The 12,344-nt window shown below is 38.3% G+C and overlaps 1 protein-coding gene across 4 annotated transcripts in view; it reads right to left on the bottom strand.

Moving 5' to 3' along the window:
• The window catches only part of WDR70 (WD repeat domain 70), a 365,884-nt gene that overhangs the window by 288,084 nt on the left and 65,456 nt on the right, over positions 1 to 12,344 (bottom strand). For all 4 annotated transcript variants that reach the window (XM_054555494.2, XM_054555493.2, XM_002815513.6 and 1 more), the window contains exon 7: positions 7,381 to 7,514. In XM_054555494.2, coding sequence (XP_054411469.1) covers positions 7,381 to 7,514 — 134 coding nt within the window. The remainder of the gene's footprint in view (positions 1 to 7,380; positions 7,515 to 12,344) is intronic.

Here is a 12,344-nt window from a genome sequence, read left to right as displayed (position 1 = left end):
AAAACTTTGCCAACCCCTTGACCAGTAAGTGTTTTCTCATAAATGACTTCTATCTTTTAATTTGAATATCAAATTAAAAGACGTTAAGAAAAATTCTGTAATGCTAAATTTAAATTGGAACACAGGTACAATTAACAATTCTTAAATTGCTTTACATGTATACTGAGGCTGAATAAGTAAGTAAATGGATAGTGGAAGCTAGGTTTCTCACCATTGGAAAGTGATGATACAGAAAAGCAGGAAGGTTAGAACAAATCAACATAGTACTGGATTAGAATTAGAACATCAGTATGCACTAGTGTTCAGGTTAACGTGGATGTAGAGAGATACAAAATACTATATACTATATACATAAGTTAGTACAACATATATGCATATATTTCCTAGCTGTGTCAGCTGAGTCAGCCTAAGAGCAGTGACATCCCAGGAGCAATGAGCATATTAAGAACCTAGATCTTCTAGAGCCAGAAATACCATTCGACCTAGCAATCCCATTACTGGGTATATACCCAAAGGATTATAAATCATTCTACTATAAAGACACATGCACACGTTATGTTTATTGCAGCACTGTTCACAATAGCAAAGATTTGGAACCAACCCAAATGCCCATCAATGATACACTGGATAAAGAAAATGTGGCACATATAAACCATGGAATACTACGCAGCCATAAAAAAAGATGAGTTCATATCCTTTGCAGGGACATGGATGAAGCTGGAAACCATCATTCTCAGCAAACTAACACAAGAACAGAAAACCAAACACTACATGTTCTCACTCATAAGTGGGAGTTGAACAATGAGAACACATGGACACAAGGAGGGGAATATCACACACCAGGGCCTGTCAGTGGGTGGGGGGCTAGGGCAGGGACAGCATTAGGAGAAATAGCTATGTAGATGATGCGTTGATGGGTACAGCAAACCACCACGGCACGTGTATACCTATGTAACAAACCTACACATTCTGCACGTGTATCCCAGAACTTAAAAGTATAATAAAAATAATAATAATAATAATAAAGAACCTAGATCTTATTTGCTAATATACTTCTCCTGGGGAAAAGAACTAATTCTAGAACTGGAGCAGGGAAAATACAAGCATCTATAGCCTGGAGCATTTTATTTTATTTATTTATTTATTTATTTATTGCAACAGAATTTCACTCGTTGCCCAGGCTGGAGTGCAAAGGCGCGATCTCAGCTCACTGCAACCTCCACCTTCCGGGTTCAAGCGATTCTCTTGCCTCAGCCTCTGAAGTAACCGGGATTACAGGCACCCACCAACATGCCCAGCTAATTTTTGTATTTTTAGTACAGACGGGGTTTCACCATGTTGGCCAGGCTGGTCTTGAACTCCTGACCTCAGGTGATCTGCCCGCCTCGGCCTCCCAAAGTGCTGGGATTACAGGCGTGAGCCACTGTGCCCAGCCTGGAGCATCCTGTAGTATCAAAAATTAAGGGAGTATTTCCAAAAATGAAAAAAAGGAAGCATGTCAAAGGGACAAAAGACCAAACTAAAAGAGCTCCCAATCACCACAGTTGAAACAAGCTGAGCAATAAAATAAATACATAAAAAAACCAAAAAGTGTATTTAAATACCACTCACTCCAGGAAGTGGAGCTGAATTTTTCCACTGCCTCTAGTTTGAGCAGTACTCAGTGGCTTATAGCCAAAGAATGGCATATGGAAAGGAAAGGAAAAAGTAACTTTACCATGAAGAACCTAAAAAAACATGACAAAAGTACCCCTGATATGATGTAATAAGAAAGCCACTTCACCTCTGTGATATTCTTCCCAAGGACTCACAATCTCAATCTAACCATGAGAAAAGCATCAGACAAAAGCAAATTGAGAGACATTCTACAAAATACCTGACCAATACCCCCTCAAAACTGTCATGGTCATGAAAAACAATGAAAGACTGAGAAACTGTCAGGGACTAAACAAATATAAGGACCAAAGGTAATGTGGTATCTTGGAGGAATCATTAGTGGAAAAAAACAGTGAAATCCAAATAAAGTTTGGAGATTAATTAATAGTAACTGACTAATGTTAGTTTCCTAATTGTGACAAATGGACCATAAGATGTTAATCATAAGAAAAACTGGGTGAAGTGTATGCATAAACTCTGTACTATCTTTGTAGCTTATCTATAAATTTAAAAATATTCTGAAATTTAAAAGTTTACTAAATATTTTGAAATTGAAATAGAAATATCAATGTGACCTTGTAATTTAAACATAGACAAATATATGCATGAATACATACGCATCTATATTTTCTCCCTCTTTCCATCAAAAGGTCAAAAGCAATGACATCCCAATATCAATGAGCATGCCCAGCAACCAGATTTGGTCTCTAAATACCATTCCCACAAGAACAAAGGAGGGCTACTCGGGGAAGTACTGATTCCAGGACTTGTAAAGGAATGTTAACAGGAAGCCTACATCATGTTGTGCCAGAAACCAAGTAAGTGTTAAAGACTAATAAGGTCATGTCAAAATTATACAGCAATCAAGGACTCCTACTAGACAAATCTAGGACAATTTAAACATCAAAAAGAATAATGACTGCAATTGACTGAAACATGAAAATTTAAAAATCGTAAATACTGATACTCAAAAAAGAAAAAGAAATCATCACCAATAACAGAAACAATTCATTTATCACCATCAGCCCTTAAGCTAAAAATGGGCAATTAAAGAAAGATAACTAAGCTTTTATCCTGCCTCTTCAGTAGTAACTATATTTCAGGATAACCAAATAACATCAGTTAATGAGGAAAAGTTGTTCTTTTCTACTTTTTTAATTATACTTCAAGTTCTAGAGTACATGTGCACAATGTGCAGGTTTGTTACATGTGTATACATGTGCCATGTTGGTGTGCTGCACCCATTAACTCATCATTTACATTAGGTATATCTCCTAATGCTATCCCTCCCTCCTCCCCTCATCCCATGACAGGCCCTGGTGTGTGATGTTCCCCTTCCTGTGACCATGTGTTCTCATTGTTCAATTCCCACCTATGAGTGAGAACATGCGGTGTTTGGTTTTCTGTCCTTGTGATAGTTTGCTGAGAATGATGGTTTCCAGCTTCATCCATGTCCCTACAAAGGACATGAACTCATCATTTTTTAATGGCTGCATAGTATTCCATGGTGTATATGTGCCACATTTTCTTAATTCGGTCTATCATTGATGGACATTTGGGTTGGTTCCAAGTCTTTGCTATTGTGAATGGTGTCACAATAAACATACGTGTGCATGTGTCTTTATAGAAGCATGATTTATAATCCTTTGGGTATATAACCAGTAATGGGATGGCTGGGTCAAATGGTATTTCTAGTTCTAGATTCCTGAGGAGTCGTCACACTGACTTCCACAATGGTTGAACTAGTTTACAGTCCCACCAACAGTGTAAAAGTGTTCCTATTTCTCCACATCCTCTCCAGCACCTGTTGTTTCCTGACTTTTTAATGATCACCATTCTAACTGGTGTGAGATGGTATCTCATAGTGGTTTTGATTTGCATTTCTCTGATGCCCAGTGATGAAGAGCATTTTTTCATGTGTCTGTTGGCTGCATAAATGTCTTCCTTTGAGAAGTGTCTGTTCATATCCTTCACCCACTTTTTGATGGGGTTGTTTTTTTCTTGTAAATTTGTTTTGAGTTCTTTGTAGGTTTTGGATATTAGCCCTTTGTCAGATGGGTAGGTTGCAAAAATTTCCTCCCATTCTGTAGGTTGCCTGTTCACTCTGATGATAGTTTCTTTTGCTGTGCAGAAGCTCTTCAGTTTAATTAGATCCCATTTGTCAATTTTGGCTTTTGTTGCCATTGCTTTTGGTGTTTTAGACATGAAGTCCTTGCCCATGCCTATGTCCTGAATGGTAATGCCTAGGCTTTCTTCTAGGGTTTTTATGGTTTTAGGTCCAACATTTAAGTCTTTAATCCATCTTGAATTAATTTTTGTATAATGTATAAGGAAGGGATCCAGTCTCAGTTTTCTACATATGGCTAGCCAGTTTTCCCAGCATCATTTATTAAATAGGGAATCCTTTCCCCATTTCTTGTTTTTGTCAGGTTTGTCAAAGATCAGATGGTTGTAGATGTGTGGTATTCTTTCTGAGGGATCTGTTCTGTCCCATTGATCTATATCTCTGTTTTGGTACCAGTACCATGCTGTTTTGGTTACTGTAGCCTTGTAGTATAGTTTGAAGTCAGGTAGCGTGATGCCTCCAGCTTTGTTCTTTTGGCTTAGGATTGTCTTGGTGATGCGGGCTCTTTTTTGGTTCCATATGAACTTTAAAGTAGTTTTTTCCAATTCTGTGAAGAAAGTCATTGGTAGCTTGATGGGGATGGCATTGAATCTATAAATTACCTTGGGCAGTATGGCCATTTTCATGATATTGATTCTTCCTATCCATGAGCATGGAATGTTCTTCCATTTCTTTGTGTCCTCTTTCATTTCGTTGAGCAGTGGTTTGTAGTTCTCCTTGAAGAGGTCCTTCACATCCCTTGTAAGTTGCACTCCTAGGTATTTTATTCTCTTTGAAGCAATTGTGAATGGTAGTTCACTCATGATTTGGCTCTCTGTCTGTTATTGGTGTATAAGAATGTCTGTGATTTTTGCACATTGATTTTGTATCCTGAGACTTTGCTGAAGTTGCTTATCAGCTTAGAGGGTTTTGGGGCTGAGACGATGGGGTTTTCTAAATATACAATCATGTCATCTGCAAACAGGGACAATTTGAATTTCTCTTTTTCTAATTGAATACCCTTTATTTCTTTCTCCTGCCTGATTGCCTGGCCAGAATTTCCAACACTATGTTGAATAGGAGTGGTGAGAGAGGGCATCCCTGTCTTCTGCCAGTTTTCAAAGGGAATGCTTCCAGTTATTGCCCATTCAGTATGATATTGGCTGTGGGTTTCTCATAAATAGCTCTTATTATTTAGAGATATGTCCCATCAATACCTAATTTATTGAGAGTTTTTAGCATGAAGGGCTGTTGAATTTTGTCGAAGGCCTTTTCGGCATCTACTAAGATAATCAAGTGGTTTTTGTCTTTGGTTCTGTTTATATGCTGGATTACATTTATTGATTTGCGTATGTTGAGCCAGCCTTGCATCCCAGGGATGAAGCCCACTTGATCATGGTGGATAAGCTTTTTGATGTGCTGCTGGATTCGATTTGCCAGTATTTTATTGAGGATTTTGGCAGAGACACAACAAAAAAAGAATTTTAGACCAATATCCCTAATGAACATCGATGGAAAAGTTTTTCTTTAAGAAGATGCCAGGAAATAAATGCAGATGAAATAACAGAATAAGAAAATCACCAATTTGTAGCCCTCGGTGACATAACCGATTCAGGAAGAAATCATCAATGGACACTAAGCTCATTAAGTAAAAGAATGATGAGTAGTATCTGGATAGTTACATAGTACCAAACTATCTCTCTACAAAGTTCTTGCCTCTCTCAAGTATAAAATATTAACTTTACAATGAAGGAATCAGATGTCACTACCTTAATCCAGGGATTTACCTTAATTTCTAGTGACTAACAGTGAAACAACTAGACAATACATGCCATCTGAAGTGATACAATATAATTATGATAAAGCCTTTGATATTCCACTGGAAATATTGGAGAGGAGATAAAGAAACAAGTTAAGTCAGGAGTCCCCAAAGCCCAGGCCATGGACTGGTATCAGTCTATGGCCTGTTAGGAACCAGGTGCACGGCAGGTGTTGGAAGGGTGAGCGAGCATTACCACCTGAGCTCTGGCTCCTGTCAGATCAACAATGGCATTCGATTCTCACAGGAGTACGAACCCTATTGTGGACTGCGCATGCGAGGGATCTCTAGGTTGCACAATCCTTATTAGAATCTAATGCCTGATGATCTGAGATAGAACAGTTTCATCCGGAAACCATCCCACCACCCCGACCTCCACGCTACCCCTAGTCCATGGAAAAACTGTCTTCCACAAAACCAGGCACTGGTGCAAAAAAGATTGGGGACCGCTGAGCATAAGAAAGCAATATGCCAAAAGATCAGATATGGTCAAATACAGAAAAGAGAGTGGCTTATGGGCCAGGCGCGGTGGCTCATGCCTGTAATCCCAGCACTTTGGGAAGACGAGGCAGGTGGATTACTTGAGATCAGGAGTTTGAAACCACCTTGGACTACATGGTGAAACCCCATCTCTACCAAAAAAATACAAAAATTAGCCAGGCATGGTGGTGCACACCCATATAGTCACAGCTATTTGGGAGGCTGAGGTGGGAGGATGTCTTGAGCCCAGGAAGCAGAGGTTGCAGTGAGCCAAGATCTCACCACTGCACTCCAGCCCGGGCAACAGAGCCAGACCCTGTCTCAAAAAAAAAAAAAAAAAAAAAAAAAAAAAAAAAGAGAGAAAGGCTGGCTCATTGTAGCAACATGGAAGGCCCTTTCTAACATAATGCTAGCCAACCATACCTAAACAGTACAAAATGGATTGGTACCTGGTTAATGGCTTAGCATATGTTAATTTCTCATTTCTCAGGATTAATTGGAATGTTTTAAAACAAAGTTGTTGTTTTTTTTAATTTTTTTGTTTTGAGATGGAGTCTTGCTCTGTTGCCCAGGATGGAGTGCAGTGGCGCAATCTTGGCTCACTGCAGCCTCCACCTCCCGGGTTCAAGCGATTCTCCTGCCTCAGCCTCCGAAGTAGCTGGGATTACAGGCATGAGCCATCATGCCTGGCTTGTTTTTATATTTTTAGTAGAGATGGAGTTTCACCATGTTAGACAGGCTGGTCTCGAACTCCTGACCTCAGGTGATCCACCCACCTTGGCCTCCCAAAGTGCTGGGATTACAGGCATGAGCCACTGCGCCCGGCCTTTTGCAATTTTTTTTGAGACGGAGTCTCTCTCTGTTGCTGGGCTGGAGTGCAGTGGCACAATCTCAGCTCACTGCAACCTCCACCTCTCAGGCTAAAGCAATTCTCCTGCCTCAGCCTCCCGAGTAGCTGGATTACAGGCATGCGTCACCATGCCCAGCTAATTTTTCTAATTTTAGTAGAGACGGGCTTTTGCCATGTTGTCCATTCTGGTCTCAAACTCCAGGCCTCAGATGATCCGCCTGCCTCGGCTTTCTAAAATTCTGGAATTACAAGTGTGAGCCACTGCGCCCAGCCTAAAATATAAGTTTATGAAACAAAAGAAATGTAAGGCTCATTTTACTTCATTTAAATTATGAAGGCAGTATACAGTCATATAAACGTAATGTATTTTGATACAAATCATTGTAGATGGGAGTCCAAAGCCAACAGCACTGTCTTCCAATGTGAAGATATTAAGTCAAATATGAAGATATTAAGTAAGTGAATACATACCACTCACAGGGCTGAAGGGATCGAAATGCCTTAAAAGAAGCATCCATTCCAGCAAAATCCCAAAACTTAACATCATAGTCATATCCTCCTGTCACCAAACGGGCACCTGAGGGATCCAGACCCAAAGCAGACACCTGGTTTTAAAAAAATAAAATAAAATGACTTGAGCAAAATGACATATGGTCAATTATAACCCCCATTTCTGTTCTTTAATCCCACCCCCTATGTTTTAGGCCTTGGAAGCACAAACCACCAACTATTGTTACTTCTGAAAAGCGGGAATGGATGGTGCCTTCTATATTATTAGACTTTGTTACTATATTAATTCTTTTGCAATAAAGAAAAATACTTTAAATCTATTTGGCAATTTTGTCCCAAATCATCAATCATGTACTCAGAATAGCTATCACTGCAATTTTGTACGATAAACTAAGTTGCTTTAGTGTACAAGTAAAAATCTTACAAATAATTACAATAATTCAGCATTTTCAATATACAATCTAAGGAAAACTTTTAAGATAGTTTAATCATAACTGAATGAAGACCATATGAATCTGAAATTACCAAAATGAGTAACACCAAGGGAGCTTTAAGAAATCTATTTAACAAAGTAGAACAAAGCAGAATTATCTGTCCCTTATGGTCAAATGGCTCGGTATATTCACCTTAAACAATTATTTTTAAAGCTGAATTTTTAAGTGACTAATCACATTATAATAGTACTTATATTGGTTCCATAAAATATTTGCTTCCAGCCAGGCACGGTGGCTCATGCCTGTAATCCCAGCACTTTGGGAGGCCAAGGCAGGGAGATCACTTGAGGTCAGGAGTTTGAGACCAGCCTGGCCAACATGGAGAAACCCCATCTTTACTAAAAATACAAAAATTAACTGGGCGTGGAGGCATGCACCTGTAGTGCTGAGGCACAAAAATCGCTTGAACTTGGGAGGCAGAGGTTGCAGCGAGCCAAGATCGTGCCACTGCATTCCACCCTGGGTGACAGAGCAAGACTCTGTCTTAAAAAAAAAAAAAAAAAAAAAAATTGCATGCCAGGCACCATAGCTCATGCCTGTAATCCCAGCACTTTGGGAGGCTAAGGCGGGTGGATCACCTGAGGTTGGGAGTTCGAGATCAGCCTGACCAACATGGAGAAACCCCATCTCTACTAAAAATACAAAATTAGCCAGGCATGGTGGCACATGCCTGTAATCCCAGCTATTTGAGAGGCTGAGGCAGGAGAATTGCTTGAACTCGGGAGGCAGAGGTTGCAATGAGCTGAGATCGCGGCTCTGCACTCCAATTGGGCAACAAGGCGAAACCCTGTCTCAAAAAAAAAAAAAAAAAAAAAAAAGCAATTGCTTTCCCTGTGAACTTTCCTGGGTCCAATTCACACGTCAATATCCAATGTGTAACTCATTGTTCCTAAGATATATGTAGCTTTCTCTCAAAGCAGAAAGTCCCTAGATCTACTGCCCTCTAAGAAGAAAAGAACTGCATTAGGAATATTTAATGTGATTACCATACATTGGACACAGTAAAAGAATCAAAGGGTTTTTTTTGTTTGTTTTTTTTTTTTTGAGACAGAGTCTCACTCTGTCATCCAGGCTGGAGTGCAGTGGTGCAATCTCGGCTCACTCCAACTTCTGCCTGCTGGGATCAACCGATTCTCCTGCCTCAGCCTCCTAAGTAGCTGGGATGACAGGCATGTAGCATCACGCCCAGCTAATTTTTGTATTTTTTAGTAGAGAAGGGGTTTCACTTGTTGACCAGCCTGGTTTCAAACTCCTGATCTCAGGTGACTTGCCCGCCTCAGACTCGCAAAGCTGGGATTAGAAGTGTGAGCCACGGCGCCTGGCCAGAGTCAACGTTTTATATAAAGGAAGTTTCTATAAATCAGTTATCCTAATAAATAGACTTCAAATGTAATTAATATAATTATAATTAAATAAGTCAGATACTGACAAAATAACATATTCATTTCAATTAGCACTTGCAAATACCGATTTCATAATATAAGGGAATCATATATAAATAATAATACTTATTATGTTAAAATTAGACATGAACTCTAAAGATGTTAAGGCAAATATACAAGTGAAAACAAAGTCATTTTTTATGCCCGAACAATAATGTCTTAAAAAACAACCAAAAACAAAAATAAATGAATAGTAGTTTTAAAAATCTAGAAATGGCTTCTGCTACCACCACCTACAAACTCACTTGCCTCTACATTCATTATGCTATCCTTCTTCCCTCCTGTTACAATTTAAGTTATTTCTCCTCCTAATAAGGCTAACCCCACCAGTGTTCATCTCACTACAACACAATATAAAATTACAACTTCATCTGTGGTTCCTCTATTCTGTACCTGTCTTACCCTCAAGAGTATAAGCACCATATGGACAGAGACCTTGTCTGTGCCCAGCACTGAACCTGGCACAAAATACAAACTCTACTAAATATTTGTTAAAAAGAAAGGAGACCTAAAAATTGTAAAATCTTATGTAAAACAAACATACAGTCTGACAAATATGAGATAAATTCCTTTTTATCAAGGAAGAACAGAATAATTTGCAAACTTGACTGTTCTCCTAACTAAGACAGATGACAAATTAAAAAGCAAAATTACAAAATGAGGCTTTCAATGCTACCATTCACTGGAGTATCAGGATCTCTGCTGCTGACTGTATATATGATTCATCATTTACCAAAAGGATATGAAGGAGGTCATTAGAAAGATAGAAAACAGAGCTCAGAGGCTGGGCACAGTGGCTCACGCCTGTAATCCCAGCACTTTGGGAGGCCGAGGTAGGCGGATCACCTGAGGTCAGGAGTTCAAGACCAGCCTGGCCAACATGGCGAAACCCCATCTCTACTAAAAATACAAAAATTACCCGGTGTTGTGGCGAGCGCCAGTAATCCCAGCTACTCAGGAGGCTGAGGCGGAGAATTGCTTACCCCTGGGAGGTGGAGGCTGCAGTGAGCCGAGATTGCGCCACTGCACTCCAGCCTGAGTGACAGAGCAAGACTTTGTCTCAAAAAAAAAAAAAAGTGTCTTGTTCCAACTTGAGAATGAGCACAAATTTTCAGTTTTAACATTTATATTAAAAGAATTAATGTGTATCACCCTCTCCTCCTTTCAAAAAGCTTTAGACTTTATCATCACATTCAGTGGGAAGGATTCAGTTGACTATTATGCCACAGTAAGTACATTCACCAAATAGTCACTAAAAGGAGAAAAAGAGCACAAAATCTTATAAATTTAGAGATATAAAAAAAAAAAATAATGGTAACTCTCCTAAGAGTACATCAGACATTAAGAGACTGATTTGAACAAACTGACTCTAAAAAGATGTATGGGAAAACTGGGGAAATTTGAACACTAATGAGATATTAGATTAAATAATTATTGAAAAAATAGATATATAAAGATGGTATTATGTAGGAAAGAGTGTATGTGTGCACATTCAGAAAGAGTGTATGTGTGCACATTCAGAAACAGCCCAATATTATCTCTTAGAGATTCATACTGAAATATTCACAGATGAAATCATATGAAGTCAGGTATTTGCTTTTAAATAATCCTGTAAGGTGGGGACGGGGGGACTAAAATGTAAAGTATATAGGAAACAAATAAGATTGGCCTTATGGACCTTTTTAAAATAACTCGTTTAAAAGAAAAAAAGATCAGATAGAAAAGCTATCTTCTAATCCAACATTTATTTAAAAATAAATTTATTTGCATGTAGAACAAAGGCAGGATTGCAAAAAAAAAAAAAAAGTTAACCCAAGAGTATAATTAGTCTAATTGATTTTCAATGTGTAAAACATACTGGAGTATTTTTTAAGTTATGTTTCTCTACAAGATAAAACTTGATTTACGAAAAAAAGGAATATTTAAATCAAACTTGTGAAACTCATGACCCATCTCTCAGTTGTAAAATTCTCCAGACTAGATGACAAAAAAGCTTCCTTTTAAATACTCAGTCTACAATTTTTCCTTATTTACTTAAAAATACAAAAAGTAGAATTCCATCATAATTTCAGAATAAAAATATTAAAAACCTGATTTAAGAAAAAATAAATATATTAAGAATCAGATTGAAATGATGTCTTAGGGCAGCAATTCCCGCATAGTTTCATTTCAAGACTCTTTACACTCTTAAAATCTACTGAGGGCTCCAGGCCGGGCGTGGTGGCTCACACCTGTAATCCCAGCACTTTGGGAGGCCAAGGCAGGCAGATCATGAGGTCAGGAGATAGAGACTATCCTGGCTAACACGGTGAAACCCCATCTCTACCAAAAATACAAAAAAATTGGCCAGGTGTGGTGGCGGGCACCTGTAGTCCCAGCTACTCAGGAGGCTGAGGCAGGAGAATGGCATGAACCCGGGAGGCGGAGCTTGCAGTGAGCCGAGATCACACCACTGCACTACAGCCTGGGCAACAGAGTGAAACTCTGTCTCAAAAAAAAAAAAAAAAAAAAAACGAATGAGGACTCCAGAGAGGTTTTGTTTATGTGAGTTATATGTATCACTATTTCCACTAGAAATTAAAACTAAGAGATTTTTACATCTTTTCCATTTCATTTAAAATAACAATAAACCCATTATATTTAACATAAATATTTTTATGAAAACAATATTTTCAAAAGAAAAAACTGTAAGAATGACCCTGTTTATATCATTTCTGGGTCTATCTCTATTGATTGATATTTCCCTCTTATTATGGGGTGTATTTTGTTACTTCTTTACATGTCAATTAGAAAAAAGTAGTTTCATTGAAAAGGGAAAGATAATTTTTTTCATTTCGTATGAATGTTTCACTCATTTAACTACTACTTTTTAGTGGCTTTGCAATAAGATACAATGATTTCACCTTACATCTCAAATATTTTATATTATTCATCTTTAAATATAATAGATTACTCAAACATAAGTAAATATAACAATATAAACATGCAA

The sequence above is a fragment of the Pongo abelii genome, chromosome 4 (assembly GCF_028885655.2).
Source record: "Pongo abelii isolate AG06213 chromosome 4, NHGRI_mPonAbe1-v2.0_pri, whole genome shotgun sequence".
In the NCBI taxonomy this organism is placed as follows: domain Eukaryota; kingdom Metazoa; phylum Chordata; class Mammalia; order Primates; family Hominidae; genus Pongo; species Pongo abelii.
The sequence above is the reverse complement of the archived record's forward strand: the minus strand, read 5'-3'. Positions and strand labels throughout refer to the sequence as shown.